The 18,585-nt window shown below is 42.0% G+C and overlaps 1 protein-coding gene across 1 annotated transcript; it reads left to right on the top strand.

Annotated features, from left to right (window-relative positions):
- Nucleotides 1-467: 467 nt before the first annotated feature.
- LOC105560259 (2-oxoisovalerate dehydrogenase subunit beta, mitochondrial) lies at nucleotides 468-12,309 on the top strand. Its single transcript, XM_012009203.1, has 8 exons — nucleotides 468-933; nucleotides 4,486-4,563; nucleotides 4,899-5,101; nucleotides 5,432-5,587; nucleotides 6,541-6,712; nucleotides 8,751-8,896; nucleotides 11,071-11,157; nucleotides 12,003-12,309. The coding sequence occupies exons 1-8, from the start codon at nucleotides 789-791 to the stop codon at nucleotides 12,141-12,143; spliced, it is 1,128 nt and encodes a 375-aa protein (XP_011864593.1). The 5' UTR covers nucleotides 468-788; the 3' UTR covers nucleotides 12,144-12,309.
- The last annotated feature ends 6,276 nt before the right edge of the window (nucleotides 12,310-18,585 follow it).

Below are 18,585 nucleotides of genomic sequence, written 5' to 3'. Positions count from 1 at the left end.
AATGCGATCAATTGAAGATATAGAAATTCCTATTTCGTGAGGCATGAGCTGCACAAAATATAATATGTATAAAGATTGCGCGAGGATCAATGAGAAAGTGTGAAATTTATTGAATCTTATTCATTTTATGTAGATATAAATAGTTATTTACCATTTTTGTCAACTACCCGTTGGAATTCTCCATTGGATCGGCGTTCGAGAAGGAGGCAAATGAAATCCTTTTGAGCCGGCATGCCGCCTTATACCACGTTTAAATACAGTGATATTAAATTGCTCGCCCTCTCCCTTACGGCCGCCGTGTGGCGCGCGTTTGACGTCGGCGTCACTCGCTACGAGATTCGATTGTTCGGAAAACGAAGTTAATCCGGAGTCGCGCCGAACGATAAACGTGTTGCTAACGTCAGCGACTTATCGTGACCCCCACTCCGGGAATTCTATCCCCTTTTCGGTCGAGTCACGCTGGTGCACTCGGAACTCCGCGTTGTGCGTACGTCGCGTGAAACCAGTTCCCCGTTCGTGCGTTTACGATCGGCAACGCACGCCGATCGTCCAATCGTTCGATCACGGGCGTGTGCGCGCGTGCACGCGCGCTCTCGCTCGCGTTCGACCTCGATTGGTGACTATTTCGACATCCCACGTGGAGTCGAAAGAACCTCCGCGGAATATCGGTATTCTGTGTAAAATAGAGACACGCGACGTCCTAGCAACTTCGGCTTTACTGCTCGGACGAATCGAAACGGAAGAGAGAGAAAGATAGAAAAGGAAAAAAAGAGCGAGAAAAAGAAACGATGATGCTCGGCAAGTTGAGCGCAAGACTGCGACACGCTGGCAGCAGGTGGCTCTTAAACCGCGGGGAAGTTTCCGTTTGTCACAAGAGCCATGTCAGAGGGTCGCACTTTACGTATTTCCCGTGTAAAAAGCCGGCCGTCGACGGTAAGTAAATGCCATCCGGAGATGTTAATTATTTTCGCCCACCCTTTCTCAAGTGAATTGATCATTTATATGTACATTTCCTTCCATGTAGAATAAAAAACAAAAAAGACACATTAAAACCCCGGACCCCAGTGAGAAATGATTCGTCGATCGACGTTGAATCGACATCGACACCATCGAATTGACGTCGATTCGACGATCATTTCGACATCGATCAACGAATCTTTTCTCGCTGGGACACACTCGAGTATTCAAATGCATGTAAAATCTCGATTTGAAAGATTGATTAGGGGAAGGAGATCCATTAAGATCGAAAGTCAAATTTAACTTAGGAACAATTAAGGCGTCCGCAGGGAAAGGGGAGCAAGAGAGGGCACTTGCTCCCTCCTGAAAAATAAAAAAAACTGAAGATACAGGCAAAGAAGTCCACAGGGGAGGAAAGAAGGGACGTTGCCTCTCCTTAGAATCAGCAAAAATTTAGATTGTTCTTCTTTTTATAAGAGAAGAGATTTATACAACATAAATTTCAATTTATACTATACATATACAAGCACTTAAATTTTTGACGCAAGATTTGAATCACCGGGCGGCGCCCTAGCTTAGCGGGATCATTTTTCAACAGTCTCTATTGTTTTTGATGTGAGAAAAATTTGATACGGTACTGCACAATATAAAAGTCTCACTTAGCTTCAATTTCAGTCACATTTCGATTCAGGCGCTTTCTTTTAACTTGTTAATTATCGCTTCATGTTCCATTTTTAATTGTAAGGATTGCAAAATTATTTAATAAAGTCACAATTCGGAAATTACAGACACATTCTGTGTATACAACCGTCCTTGAAATACATATCTTCAGACGGATTAACAAGGGAACGGTCGGAAGTGTCCTTGATTTTGATGGACTTTAGATATATTCCCAGATAGCAGTGCACGTGTAAAAGACTTCGTAAAGCTAACGTTAAGACATTTTTTAAATGTGCGCGTTTTATTAGAGTAAAAGACAACTTAATGCGATTTTATAGATGTCTCTTAAGCCTTGTGTCCACGATCCAAGAACTGCGCCCAAGTAACCAAGTAACCAATCAACTTGCAGCTTTTATGGAATAGGTGCAAGTTGATTGGTTACACATTTCTCGGAACTAGAACTTGGACGCAGTTCTTGGATCGTGGACACAAGGCTTTAGACATGCATGCTATCTGGGTTGTAGAGTATCAAAGAGTATTTCAGACCTGTATCTCTTTTTTAGCGACGTTTCTCGACATTTAGGGGGTGAAACCAGCACTTCGAAAATAATGGATATATTTGGCATTCAATGTTCTCAAATTGTTGCGTTGAAAAAATTTTTTTATTTTTCAAAAATAATGGGTAAGGGCGGAGGTAATTAAAAAATTAAAACGGGAAACTTGTCGACCTGACTGGCATATTCCTTTATTTGTTTCGTACAACGTTTCAACCCTATTTTTGGGTCCTCATCAAGGAATACTAAGCGAGTCATCGTCTTCACATAAGACAGAGTCGACTCAGAGTTTGGTACAACGTTTCGACCCTATATTTTTGGCACCTTATCAAGTAAAATACTAACAAGAGATGCCGCAAAGTGATAAATCGATTTCCGAACGAGTCATAGCTCGTTCGATAGGTTGAATATAGAGGATGAAAACCTTAGAAGGGTTCGTGTGAATGAGCCTTTGTTCAAGAGAAATTTCAAAGTAAAGTTGGGCTCACGGCGCTGCGCCGCACATAAACAGGAATTGCAGCTTCCTTGTCAATGAAACGGCGTGGCTGAGGAGACTTAAGGTCTCGTCACGGTGCTTTTTTGCGACCGGCGCACCGCGGCGGCAAGTGTTCGTAATCCCGACGACACCTTAATTTTTTTCTTAATTTAGGATAATTAAATCAATTCCTCTCTCTTCTTCATTTTTTGGTGTGTCAGAGTCGACTCTGTCTGATGTAACGACGCTGACTCACTTAGTATTACGTGATAAGGAGCCAAAAAAATATAATCGAAACTTTGTACTAAACAAATAAAGGGATATGCCAGTCAGGTCGACTATAAGATTCCCGTTTTAATTTTTAATCATCACTGGTGCCTAAAAGCAAGCTCTCTCTTCGTAACTAAAAAAATTTGACATGAAAAATGTGATTACGCCATTATAAAAAGTATAAAAAACTTATACATATTTTTGAAGATATTCGTAAAAAATGATAAAATCCGTTATTTTCGTGGGACTGTTTCACCGCCTAAATGTCGAGAAACGCCGCTACAAAAATACGAGTTTAAAACTTTTTGATGCTCTACAATACGAGTATATCGAAAACCCATCAAAATCGAACAGGGATACTTCCGACCGTTCCCTTGTAAGATCGAAACGAAAACGAATCTACCTACTCAATTTAACTTGAGTGCAAATTAAATACAATATGAAACGCGCACAATGTGTATTTTTAGTTGTCACATCCGACGGACTAAAATATATCTGTCCAAGGTGAGATTGTCTTTCATATGCACGAATACATTAATGTTCTGTTAAGAATGAATTAAAAATTAATGGATATAAGGTGGCTATAAATTTCCGACATTGGCTTTTTTGTCGTGCTTGTTAAAACGTGAGCATCATTACATTATTTTGCAATATTCCATTCTTCTAAAGCCCGTGTGAGACTACGGAATTGAGATTAGATTGAAATTTGACCAATAAAAAAAGATAGTTTACTAAGCGTAAATTAAAAAAATTTTACTCAGTTTGGTCAAATTTTAATCTAATTTCATTCTCAACAAAGCCCGTAATCTGATACGGGCTTTATAACATTCTAGATAGCACAAGACACACCTATGAACATTTTAAGAATATTCTTCATGATATTCTTCAAGGTCAAACCAATGGTACCAAATACCATCTTATGGCCCCCTCGAAACCATACAACTTTTGTCTGAAATATTTTTCCCTAAAGTACTCTGTTTCCGAAATAAAAGGGGTGTACGGGTGGTCTCAGACACCCTGTATATGGTATGATCATAGGTTTCACTGCCTTTTGCATAAATATTACACAATAAACAATGTGCAATACATAAACTCGATGTATGTTAAAAAATTATTCTTAATGAATATTCCAAAGACGTCCTCGACGAATATTTTAAAAACGTTCTTCTTTGTTATGAATATACGATTTCTAATTGTAATAATCTATATATTTACAGAGTATTCAGAAATTAAGAATATTTGCACTCGAGACGAATATTCATAGAACTATGTGTGCTATCTGGGTTATTATTACGTCCGTGAGATTGTTATTACAAAATGACTGAACCCAAAAAATACGCATATTTAAAAGACGTTTCGAAGCTGTATAAGAAGTTTTCATTATATTATTTTATCATGGAATTTTTGTAGTTTATATCCTAAAGATTTGCAAATCTCCTACAAAATCCCCAAGGAATTGTTTTTAATTCAATTATCGCGCCAGTGTTTTAGGGATTTACCCGAAATTATTTTACGTTTAATTATGCATTATTCATGCGATAACGCAAAAGAGTGCTTTCCTGCTTTTAGGTGAGACTGAAAAACTGAATATGTATCAAGCCATAAATCAAGGGCTTGGTATCGCAATGGAGAACGATCCACGTTCAGGTAAGGATTTTGTTATACTTGTGTACCTTTAATTGAGATATGCACCTACACATTAAATAAATATATTAAATAAATATTATATGTGTTGGAGCATTTTCTCTAAATATATGCTAATTTAGTAATATATATCCTCAAGGTTTTAATACTTTCGAAGAACTAAGAATATTAATTCAGCTCTCGAAAAAAACTTGATTTAAACTATTTAAAAGAACGCCAGAAGTAAGAGAAAACCTGAATTTCCTGTTGAAATTTTTAAAACTTCAGTTTAATCTTCAACAATATTTGCATATTTTTTAAAATAAGAAGTATTGCTAATATTCTTTTTTTAATTTTAGTGCTGTTTGGCGAGGACGTGGCATTCGGAGGTGTCTTTCGTTGCTCGTTAGACTTGAGGGACCGTTTCGGTGCCGATCGTGTCTTCAACACGCCTCTCTGCGAGCAAGGGATTGCCGGTTTCGGAATCGGCTTAGCTAACGCAGGAATATCGGCGATTGCCGAAATACAATTTGCGGATTACATATTTCCCGCCTTCGATCAGGTATCGCATTATTCATCCAATATATAAGAGTGTAGCAGATCAATTTGACAATTATTATTTTACAATATACGTATAAAAGAGTGTAAAAGTGACTTAAAGGTTTAAGATTTAATTATTCGAAGAATAAGAAAGTACACTTTGTTACAAAACTGCAACGAAGAAATTCGTTTAAAAAATGTGGGGAGTAGCGCGAAAACTTTTGTTCTATAGCTCGAAAACCTCACGAGCAAACGACACAGTCCGCCTATTTCGTTCGTCACGAATTATTAAATAGATAAATATCAATTATCTCCGACTATTAACTAACGAGACTGCACATTTCCTTTACAGTTGGTTAACGAAGCGGCCAAGATGCGATATCGAAGCGGCAACATGTTTGAGTGTGGCAAACTTACGGTTCGTGCACCTTGCGGGGCCGTCGGCCACGGCGGCCTTTATCACTCTCAAAGCCCGGAAGCCTACTTCGCACACACTCCCGGTTTAAAGGCCAGTAAAGAAACTTTTGTTTTAGCTTTTTCGTCTCACTTATCGAACGCAACAAGGCAGAACGGCTGAGGTTCCTCTCTGCCTAAAATATATGAAGTACAGTATAAAGGTTCATTTACATATATCCGTAACGTCCCGAGTTGAACTTTTGGTATTATTTTGACACTTTTAAAGATAATTTACACCTACTTAGCTGATCTATACACCTACACAGACCAGCAATAACCGACTTTGATGACATAATACTTTTTTACTCCTCCCTCGAATCTTTAATTCTCAAAATTTACTTTAGCTCCTACTTAAAACTTACTTTAATGCTAAATTGGCAAAAGTAGAAATTTCCGACACTATCAGTTTTGAAGAAGGGGCAAATTTTGTACCTGCAGTTCGACCTCTTTACTGTCTAAGGTCCTACTGTGTAATAGAATTAAAGCTTCAACATAGGGCCAAAATTTCGACTCGGGTTATTGTTACAGCGTTGAACGAGATCTATATTGCTCCAGGGGCGCGTAGATCAGCTACGTGACGACTGGGACGTGGGATTTCATCTCTAAAAATTAATCGACGCGTTTATCTGACCGGATAATTTGATGGCAAGACAAGATTCCCCGTCGAATTTCCATCGTCGGGAACATTCTTCGGGTATAGCCCTCTCGCTATATCCCGCGTCGGAACCGTAGAGCCGCGAGCTCACAACTTTCCTCAACAAATTCCATGAATATTGTACGGCGTATACGCTCGACGTATGCATGAGGAAAGTTTTGCCCGCACACTAATGCGCGCGCTACCGCCGCTATTGTACATCGCGATTACGAGAGGACGCGGCGTAATATCGCCGGCGATGTTACCTGGAGCCGATCGATTTCACGCTTGTTTTGAGGCTGTCGAGGAGCCGATTATCGCGAGAGGGATCACGGGGGACACGAGATTTCATTCTTCTTCCTACCTTTTAGGTCGTCGTGCCACGTGGAGCGATGCACGCGAAGGGTCTCCTGCTGAGCTGCATCGACGAGCCGGATCCCTGCATCATATTCGAGCCTAAAGTTCTCTATCGTACAGCGGTTGACGAGGTGCCTCTGGCACATTACAAAATCGAAATCGGCAAAGCCGAGATTGTAAGAAGCGGTAAGCTGCGAAATGATTGGATAATCAAGTACACGATATTCTTTGAATAGTTTACCGATCAGGGTCGTGTGCCGTAAATTTTAACATTATATCTACATGGATTGCTTGCGTGAACTTTTATCATGTAGACGATGTAAACAATGTAAATTATTGTAAATTAATTCATTCGTTAATAATTGATCTTTTAACTATTTTCAGAAAGAAAAAAACAAACCACTCTCTAAAGTTTTGGAGTGAAAATAGAACCACAGAGTTAAATATTCGCTCTATTAGTTAGAGTAAATATTCACTGGTTCGATTTTCACTCCAAAAACTTTAGAGAGTAGGTAAATTAGATGTCTTTCAGCTATAATTTATTTTCTAATTAAGTGTACAGTGGTATAAAACTATACTTGATAGTATAGAAATATTATTATTTACGCTGATCCGATCTGTTAATTTTTCGTGGCGTACTAAAAATTATGCCTATATAATAGTAATAAAAAGTAAAATTTCAAGCAAAGCTTTTGATATTTCTAAAACACTGTTCGATGATCCATGGATTACTCATTGTTTACACGATGTAAACATAGTTCACATTGTATACATGTAGATGTAGATTATTATACTTTATGCGTAAACGCCCCGGTACCAATATCGTGTACCGATAACACTATTCAACAAAAGTGAACTCACTTTCTGCCTTGATCACGAAAATAGTCAATCCTTATTAATTTGAGGTCACTAAAACCGAATATGTTAGTGAAAAAGGTATATCTGTCCTAGTTTCGACATGATACGATACACGATACGATATGAGGACAGGAGGTTGAAATCCTCAAAAATCGCCTTTTTGATTGACTGCAACTTCACAACGAAACGTGATAGATAATTCAAAAACGTCTCAATAGGAAGCTTATATTTTCTACTTTATCAAGACAAAATTTAATTTTTTTGCAAATAATTTTTAACTTTATAACAGGTCTGTCTAATAAAGTTCAAAATTCTCAGGAATGCAAATATACTCGTCAACAAAGTTAATGCATAAATAATTTCATGTCAAAATCTTGCGTAACCTCATATAAACGTAATAAAACTTAATAAAACGTAATAAACAAAATTTTTACATACCACAATTTTTAACGGAGTTACTTTGCAATTTGAAATATTGCAAAATTTTGACATAAAATTATCTATGCGCGCATAGATATATAATTTTTTGTTGACCAGTATATTATATTTGCGGGAAATTAAAATGTTTTCTTGATAAAGTGGAAGATATAGGGCCGTAATTATAGTCGAATCTTATAATCAAGACCGTCTTGAATTTATCTAAAGATGCTGTACGGAACATTTCATTCGCTACGGAGTATCTGATGTTTAGAATTAAAGATTCAATGGAGGAGTAAAAAAAATATGATGTCATCAAAGTAGATTATTGCTGGTCTATGTAGGTGTATAGATCAGCTAGGTATGTAGGTGTAAATTATCCTTAAAAGTGTCAAAATAGTAGCAAAATTTCGACCCGAGTAATAGCGATAATTGACAGTAATTTATTACTCCGATTTGAACGACACTGATCGAAGACGTTGCCACTTGCGAGTTCTCTTCTGTGACGCGACGTGTTTATAATTAGTATTATCAGAAGTTCTCGGATCTTCAGGCTACGTGGAAATGATTACGCGCTATGAACAGGTATCTGCGATCGCAGAATCATTCTTCGGGGAAATGTTTAGAGCGACAGGCTCTCCGCTCTTTAACAGTATTCACCGCGAAACGTGCGCTGCCCAACGAAAATAACGTCTCCGAAGGTGTTGTCTAAAGAGTCGCGGAAAGTTAACTATTCGCACTCCCGGGCGCGAGGTATTTACGATGGAGTAAAACGATCGCGTCCTTCCGTTGTATCGCCGTAGCGGAGCGGCGATCTCGACCGGTCCTGAAACAGGATGCGCGAGAAGAAACGCGCCCTTTTATCGGCGCGTTTATCGGGCGATTGACATCCGGCGCGCGTACTCGCGCTTGTATGTACGTACACGAATGTATCTGCGATTCTCTGCAGGCGACGCCGCGACACTCGTGGGCTGGGGTACTCAGGTGCACGTACTGCTGGAGGTGGCCGACCTGGTCCAGAAGAAACTCGGCGCGTCCTGCGAGGTGATAGACCTTGTTTCCATTCTACCTTGGGACACGGAACTCGTGTGCAAGGTGGGTAACAACGGCCGTCGTTACTACGCCCGTTTCCTTGAGTGAGTAAGAGAGAAAGAGAGAGAGAGGAGAGAAGAGAGTGAAATCGATTTAACGATTTCGCTTAAGGCAAGTATCCTTCTCCCCGTTGTCGTTGCTCACGATCTCGCGCGCGTTCCCCATTAATACCTTTAAGGGTCTACGTTCGCCTTCTCGCTCCGTTCCTTCGACCTAGCTCGAGGCTCCGAGGCATTCGGCGACGAATGCGTCTTGACCGTGAACGTCGAAACGCGTGTTTCCTCGAGTGAGTGAGAGAAAGAGAGAGAGAGAGAGGGAGGGGAGGGAGAGAGAAAATCGCCAGATGCGCCTACACGAGGTACCAGAGACACAATCAAAGTCTCTCCCGCGCCACCTTTGTCTTTGGAACACGTCGCGAAAACGACGGGATAGCGCGGAAGAGGAGAGACCCATCCCAGGAGGATTCGTCGTCGCGCGAGGACCCGGTCCTCTCGCGATTCGATCTCGCGCGGCGAGCGTGACTCGACGACGACGGCGAGGCGGATGCGCCGCCGTAGCGACACGCGAGAAGCGGTCGCGGCGTCGAGCCGAGCCGACCGCTCGTATGCCCTGTCGGATTACGATAGCATTACGGATTTCCATAGATGCTAATATCGCGCTGATTTATGCTAATCGATCGCCGGTCGCTTAATGATATGCTCGATCGTACCGCGGGTATCCACTCGCGGCTCTTGCAAACCGCCGCGCTATGTTGTGCGCACACACGCACGCACACACGTGGCGAGGCGGTCGTAATTGAAAACCCGTTCCGCCGCAATTTCGATACACTCGCGGATTCGCCGTCTCGTCTGCTCCCCGACGTGTCTGCCTGCGAAACGCCGCCGCGGCGAGGGTTTCGCAACGGAGAGACGAACTGCTCTCGCAAAACAAAATTCTGACGTGCCGCCTCGGCGAGAAACCACCGCGCGCACGCGGCCTCCACGAAGAAGCTGGAAGAGCGGCGTCGATTGAGTTCGATTAAAAGGCGATTCGCGAACAGAGGAATTGCGAAACGCTGAATTATTACCGCGATTAATTATCGATTCAATTCAAATCGCCCCGATTACAATTTTGCCTTCATAGATTCAATAGCGATTGGTACTTTTCTTCCCTACTGGCATCCAAGAGAGCAATCTTGTTTAAAAGGTTCAACAGGCTGCGGAGTATTGCATAACGAATCACGTCGAACTGTAGATTACATGGGGATAAGGTGACCAAATTCGGACCAACGATTTGACGAGTCGCTAATGAGCGACATAAAAACACGTCGATGCCGTCGACGCAAGAAACGGCAGTCGATCATTCTTCTCATATTTGACGGGGATTGGGTCGATTTCTTGCGTTGCGGCTTAGGCCCGGCGTCGCCAATGCTGCTCGACTTTAAGCTTAGCTTAATTCGTTCTTTGTCTCTGCCCAACTGTTACTAAGAAAGAGACAGGCACGAATTAAACTAAGACTAAAGTTAGGCAACGCTTGGTGAAGCCGGGCCTTGGCGTCTTGCGTCTCGCGTCCATTGTAGCTTCGGGGCGTTTGAAAGGGATCGCGAATTACGAGGAAGGGGCGATAATTCAAACGTTTGCTGCGACAGCCGGGCGCCCGTTAATAAAGGTTAACAGTGGACACGTAGAAACCCATAAATATCAATCGGATAAATATAGAGACGTAGGCTTTTCGCGCAGGGTGTATCCGTAACGAAAGATTGTAACTTCTGAAAGTTGCAGGGAAGGTCGGCGCGAGTCGAAAATGTCACAGGAACCTGTATCCAGCCGGGCTTATCCAGCTCTACCTTTGTCCAATGATTTACAACGGCACGGGCGCGCGCGTGCACACACGCTATTATGCACAGGTGTATGCCTGCGTATCTCGCGCACTGCCGTTCCCGCAGCGCGTATTTCCACAACGTCGATCACGTCGCAGATGATCGCCCGTATTTGATAGCCGTTACAAAACGACTCGTGCCGTCATCGGCGGCGTCGTTAATGCGCCCGCTTAAGCGCATCTACGGCCGCGTGTGTGCATGTGAAGTTATTATTGTACCGCAAATGTGGGACGGGATGCGTAAATCACGCGCGAATTGAACCCGCCAGCCGGCGAACGATAATAAATTGCCGTATATGCGGTTGATTCGTATGTTGCAGTCGGTGAGGAAAACCGGGCGCGCGATCATCGCCCACGAGGCTCCAATGACGAATGGATTTGGGGCGGAAATAGCCGCGACCGTGCAGGTAAGAGGACAATGGCGGGCTCTTGTAGCGCGAGCGGGGAGATTGCGCCCGGACACCTAACGTAACAGCGACAGGCTCTTGCCTGGCGTGACCCGAAGTACCCATCTACAATGGAGATTTAAACCCTAAGCGTTAAGAAATTGACTGATCACAGTCGCGTATTCTACTCATACTTGATCGTGATTGGTCAATTTTCTCAAGGCTTAGAGCTTCAATCATCTATTGTAGACTGGGACTGAAGCTAGCGCCGCACTGTCACGGACTTCTATGGGTGCGTTCGGGCGCTCACTATCGGCGCTAAAGGCCTGTGTCCACTATGCCAGAACTTGGACCAAGTTCTAGCATCGTGGACGCAGGCCTTTAGTGCCGATAAACAGGTAAAGGTTAAAAGTTGTCCAAGTTAACACGAGACGACAAGTGATAAATTACGAATGATAAACCGCGAATCGCAAACAGTGCGGTGAATAATAACGTATGTCCCGCGAATTTCTGCGAACCACGGATCGCGAATCGCGCATTACGGATTGCGCGTGGCGTGGCGTTAACTTAAGGTAGCGCGTGCGAATTAGTGCCAAGTCGGAAGTCCCCGAGACAGAATGATAATGTTACACGCGTAATAGGCCCTCCGAAAACCGGTTCTCGGGTCTGTGTGACCGATTAGCCGGTGTCTTGTCTCTCGAATCTCCCGCGTTTGTCGCCCGCGATTAATCGATTACGGCCCGCGCGAGCGGCTCTTATAAATTAGAAAGTCGGGCGTTGCGCGCGATACACCGACAGAAAAGTGTATAATCGCGGCTAATCGCGGACTTGTGAGTCACCGACGGTTCGTTTAATTCGTGATGCAGGCGGAGTGCTTCCTGTACCTGGACGCGCCGGTACAGAGAGTCACCGGTTGGGACAGCCCCTTCCCGAACGTCTTCGAGCCCTTTTATCTCCCGGACAAGTGGCGATGCTTCGCGGCTATCCGAGACGTCCTCAGGTACTAAGGTCGCGACGAAGGGTAGCACGATGACCGTCGCAGCGGGGAAAAGAGAGCCTGGGGGAACAGCAGTTACTCGCACAACGTCCACTAATTACGTTGGAAATGCTTTTTTACACTTTGTACTTTACGTATTCTACGTATTTTACGTATAATAAATACTTTTCCTCTTCTTCTTTGCCCTTTCCTGGTGGATCACGCGAGAAGACAATAAGCTGCAGTCGCTTGAAATTCATCCGCGTGGAATTCGCGCGCCTGCTCTTTACATACTAGATTCGTCGTTCGTGCACGGGAAAACGAATGCTGTTGAATTAAACAAAATTGAAGTTGCTTGAATTAACCGTCACGAGTTGCCACAAACATAAGTAATTCACTCGATTGCATTTGCTATATGGATTGTAATTTTAAACTTTGGACTAAATATCCCGATTGTTAAAAGACAACTATCGGATGTGTTTCATTCGTTAATACTGATGTTGTCTCAACGATTTTATTTCAATTACGCTGATCTTGTTGATGCAACATCGTTTTTCTTGCCGTGTACATAAACAAATTACCGCTCACAACGTAACTCGCGTAATTGCTCGTATCTGTAAAGCGGGCGAGCTGTAAACCGGCGCGAACCATTAATTTGGTCTTGCTAGAACGATTGCTTATCTGAAATAAATAAAGCGTATCCATGTATCTTTCATCGCCGAGCGTGGAAATATGAATCCGGGCGATGCCTAGCGGACATTACGCGCATGCAAACCCTGTGTCCCTGACCCAGTTTGCCGCAACCCACATAAATCCATCCCTCTTGTCTAAATTAATAACGTGAAAGATGATACAAATCGTCGCCGGCGGCAATAACGCGCCGCTCTGACGAAGACGTCAGACAGACATTCAGGATGGATCGTCTACAGGCATCCATTTTTTTTCCCCCTCGCCGATAAGATCTGGGTCAAGTACTTCTTTAATAATGAAACTGCGCACCGATTGTGCGCGCCGTGGCAATGTAATATTTCAATCAAGGTTTCAGTCCCAGGCGCTGTCCTTTCCAGTCTAAACCTTTAGATCGCCGTGTTCCGCCTGTCAAACAGGATGTACACTTTCGATCGAACGGAGGCGTAGAAAGAGACCGGGGGAGAGGGTCTCGATTTGAAGAGAAAAAACGAATACGGGGGATGTTACATCAGCGACAGAAGCAAAGCGAAGTGTGGCCACATTTTTTTTATCTCACCAATATATCGAATTACTTCGAATCTTTTTCACTTAACGTCTGCCTTGAAAATAATGTTACGGTCAATTACAAATTGCGCGTCACTTTCAAAAGTGGGCGATCGAGAGAAGAATTTAAAAACCGAGGTAATGTAAGGGAAAAAAATACGAAATTCAAGAAAAGGAAGTGTGCTGAACTGCACGCTCGTGGCATATTTTGTAATTTGAAAGGGAAACCACATTCTTTCACTGTATATTATGATACGTGAAAGTTGGCAGAGCGGCGTACGTACGCACACATACGCAGGCAGAGGGTAAGGAGAGAAAGAGAGAGAGAGAGAGAAAAAAAAGAGAGAGGGAGAGACCTGGTAGCAGCAGAAGAGAGACGGAGAACCAGTCGCCGCGAAGCGTAGACTATATCGAAGGTCGACGAGTTACCTTTTTATTGGCCGATTTTTGCGAGAATAGAGCAATGGCTTTTACACGCTAACATATGGCGCCGATGCGCCTGCAGACATCGAAAGCTGAGTGATTCTCGCTCTCTTCGATTCGACAGTGGTTACGAATCGATACTCCTCCGGGACGATTTATTAGAATCTCCTCTCTCTGTTCTCGACAATCGGCAACTTCGTCACGGAAAGTAGTCTACGAAAAGATTCGCTTTCGTAGAAATGTTCGTTGCAAAAATCAATTCAGCTAGAACCTTTCGATTCTGAATATAATTTCCATATTGAAACGCTAAAATTTTCTCTGGGGAAGAAAATATTGAGTAAACAAAATCCGCCTTCATTCACGCGTTTCGTTAAGTATCGATTCAATGTCTTCGATTACTCTTGCACTAAACGTTTAAGCAGCGCCTCGATCTTTAATACAAGTTTTTAGACAGGTCGCTCTAATACACACCTGAATGAACTGGCTGTCTCTTGACAATCAGCCAGTTTCGCTGTCGTGAAAAATGAAGAATAAAATTAATTACGTACAAAACCGCGTCGCGGCTTATCTGCCCGTTTCAATGTATCGCGCAGAAAACGCACGCGAAGTCAAAACATTTATGCCGCGAGATTATTTGCAAGTCTCCCGCTCGTTAAGTATACGAGAAATTACATATGCGCTGTTACATAAATCCTATTTATATCATATCATATGGCTCAGCAGTTTGTTTTTGTTCGCGCGCGATCTCTTCTTACAATCGATCGGGATCGAATATCGCGCTCTTCTCCCACGTGTCAATGTCACGCAAGTGTCAGTGAAAGTATTCTTCGGGCCAAATTAAACATCGGCCTGCTATCTCTCGATTTATGCCAGGCAACGCGGAACGATATCCCTACAGCAACACTGGCGCAAAGTAGCCAGTGATGAAAGTTTCCATTGGTCCGATTGGAACAACATATTTACTGATCACGAAATTACCGCGCAGCTGTCTTTTTATCTTATCGAAAATAATATTATTCGTCTCCAGCGGAGACCGAACGGATGGAATCGCGCTAGTGTTTTAAGATCGCCGACGCCCGAAAGGGAAATATTCTACACGGGAAGAAAAATCATAACAAATAAGAATTTCGCTCGCGTTATATTAAAACAACAAGTAAATAAAGGAGGCCAATCTTGACGAGCGCAAGAAAAATTGTGTTGCATCGACAATATCCGTGTAATTGAAATGAAATGGTTGAAGCAACGTCAGTATTGATGAACGAAGCACATCAAATAACTGTCTTAACAATCTAAATATTCAGTTCAATGCTTCAAATAAAAATCCGTAGCAAATACAATTGAGTGAATTATTTATGTTCGTGGCGGCCCGTTGACATCAACGTTTAATTCAAGCGACTTAATTTCCTTTTAATTCAACGGGATCTTTTTCTCTGTGTACGCGCTTCTGCAACAAATGATTTTCTAACGATTTTTAATTTACAACGGCGATTAGCCGATGCGCCGTGATGTCAACGGAATTTCAAGTATAAGAAAACGCGACATTAATAACCGACGGCTAATAGGCCGCTACTCATACGCGCTCATTTAATACGTGAAATATACAAAAACGTACGAGAGAAAGTTCGCGCGATTTATTAAACGGGAAAAGACCTGTTCCCCAATAATTATTTTATTTGCTTCCTTAATAGTAGGAAATTAAATACGCACGCAAGTAAATTTTTCTACCTTTCCCATTTTGTATCGGGGGGGAGAGAAAAATGTACACACGAGATTACGAGACAGAGATTTCTTGCGGGATTGTCCAAAAAAAAAAGAAGAAATTATTTTACGCTTGAGCGCGAGGTGTAACGCTCGCGAGCGTAAGTCTATCACCCGAGATCGCATAACTAATGTTCACATAATTTCGCGCGTTACATGCATCTCATGTCGGTAAAGTACGACGCAGTTTCTGGTGCAACACCCCGAGGGCCTCTTCCTTATGAGCGTGCAACGCGGGCTCTGTCCGTAAGCTGCAACCGCAATTAACGCGCCGCTCGACCGCTCTAAATATTTGGTGTGTCGCGCTCGTCACGTCCGGACTATCCCGGCTTGACGCGCCGCGCCGCGCCGGCAGGCCGGTAGATAATAGCACGGCGTCCACCCCGAGAGATCGCGAGAGAGAGATCGTTGGACGTACTAGAGTGAGCCGAGGTTGCGTCAGCGCGAATTAATACGGCAAAAGAAAGAAAGGACTTTACGGCCGCGCTTGTACATGCATAATAGAATCAATTGCATAAACATTGTTGAATTTATGCGGCATAATTTATAATATTATTTGAATATCTCTCGGATACTCGGGGCGATACATTTCTTTAATGCGGCGCAAAAGTATTTCCACCGACCATCGACACCGCGCTCCGCGTGTTTTAAAGTGTTCTTTTTTTTTCTCTTTGCTAGCCGACATTGCAATATATTTGGTTGTTGAACATCGACGATGCGAGATAAATGTGTCGCATGGCAATTCCGCAATTCCATGCCGTTTCACGGTCGACCACGGTGAATGTGGATCCCTTCGCTCTATCCGCGCGTTTCTTGCAAAAATCAATAGCGATTAGATATGCGCATAAGAGAAACGCCAACGATAATGTGCACCGACAAATAAGTCTTACGATAAACTAATCGCTGATCTATATTTACAGTAGCGCATACGCGCGTTACACGCGTAATTATTCGAATTGCGATTCCGCCGCAAAGAAACGCTCGTAAATTATGCGTCTCTCTCCCTCTTTCTTGTCGCGAGCGCGCGCACGGTAGATTTATTGTAATGTTAATTGGCAAAACTGATAGGCAAATTACGTTCTCTTTGCAATTTGGTTGGGCCGTTAACACGACGTAACTTCTTCTGAGAAGTGAACGCATAGAAACAACTTGCTGTCGCTGTTTTGCAATCGTTGAGAATGAGTTACATAAATGTAGAGCACAATTCCAATTTATGCATGCGCGTTTCTGTACATTCTTTCGCCTCAAATTCAAAATTAGAAACACCAAGTATTTGTAACACGAGTACCGAAAGGTGGCACGTATTTTCCAAATTTTTTTCTGTCATCTATTTAGTGTAACACGTATACGAATGTTTTATTGCGCTTGTTTACTTTTTCGCACGTGGAGAGAATTTTCTTTTAAAATTTACTACATGCCTCGGTGGTCGAATTGGCGAGACTCACGTCCAGTAAGAGGCAGGTCCAGGTTCAAATCCTGGCTGAGGTAAATTTTTCGCAATTTTAATAATTAAAGTCATTTCGACACTAACATCCTGTCTTGGCTCTTATTTTTATTACCTTGATTATTTCGTATTCGTGATTGTAAAATTTATCCGGAAAGTCATGTGATCGTGGGACAGCATGGCATTTCGAAGAATTTTATGCGAGTTTTTTGAAATTTTACCATATATTTTGCTAGTAATTATACTTCGTATACATTCTACTAGTAAAATGTATGGTAACCCGAGTCGAAATTTTTGTACTATTTTGACACTTTTAAGGATAATTTACACCTACTTAGCTGATCTACGCACCCACATAGACCAGCAATAACCTACAGTCCTTTGATGACATTATATTTTTTACTCCTCCCTTGAATCTTTAATTCTAAAAATTTACTTTAGCTCCTACTTAAAAGGACCTACTTTAATGCCAAATTGGTAAAAGTAGAAATTTCCGACACTATCAGTTTTAAAGTAGGATTCAATTTTGTACTCGCAGTTCGACCTCTTTTACCGTCTTAGGTCCTACTATATGTATAATAGAATTACAGGTTCAACATAGGGTCAAAATTTCGACTCGGGAACATTTCATAAAACTCTCATAAAGTTCTTCAAAATGCCATGTTATCCTAGCCACGATTACGCGACTTTTAGGGTAGATTTTAAGAGAAAATTCTCTCCGTGCAGTAACAGATTAAAGAGTTGCGATTATTGTGATCTTTATTAAATAGTATACGTTTATTTACTTATGTTGTGATATCAATTTAAATTAACATTTCTTATATTGTATTATTTTGTTATTTACTTTCAGATGATTAATATGTCACTTGAACTATTCATGGAAAGAAAAGAGATCGTTATGCACATTTTAAAACTCGTCCTCGATATTCAATCAGTGTTAAAAGAATGACAATAAGTATTACGTATACAGAGCATAAAATTTATAATAATATATGCAGAAGAAAACAATGTTTGTATTTTTCATGTGAATATACAGGGTGTATTCTAATTCGCGCCCACGATTCGTACACCGATATTTCTTATGAAAAACTTTGTGAGTCGAAGAGTCGCGTACCATTTCTTCGAATCGGCATCGCCTTTTAAACGGACGCACTTTCGACTCGATTTTTCACGAAAAATATCACCGTATAAATCGTGGGCGCGAATTAGAATACACCCTGTATATCTCATTGTCGGTATATAAACAGTTTGCACGCGTAGCTAAACTTTATTAAAATCTATTAATAAGATGTTAACACACTTCTCGTAGACAATCATACACTCTTAAGTGTGTGCCGCCAAAAATTGGAGGTGCACGTTAAAATAAAAAGTATACGTAATTATGAGGTACATCAAAATCCACCAAAATAGGAGGGAAGCTAGTGCCTCGAAATTAGGAGTCTTATTTTCAGGAGAAACATGTCACAGAAACATGCCTTGTTGGTGGACGCCCACAATATAGACATAAAACGAAAGGTTGGTCCACATTATGTAATTTGTACTCTGTACATTCGCAATTTAATTCTTGGCACCAGCCACGAAAAATGTCTCGAATATCTATATCAGAGCTGTCCAT

The sequence above is a fragment of the Vollenhovia emeryi genome, unplaced genomic scaffold (assembly GCF_000949405.1).
Source record: "Vollenhovia emeryi isolate VEMERY1.0 unplaced genomic scaffold, V.emery_V1.0 DF939235.1, whole genome shotgun sequence".
Taxonomy (NCBI): Eukaryota; Metazoa; Arthropoda; class Insecta; order Hymenoptera; family Formicidae; genus Vollenhovia; species Vollenhovia emeryi.
The sequence above is the reverse complement of the archived record's forward strand: the minus strand, read 5'-3'. Positions and strand labels throughout refer to the sequence as shown.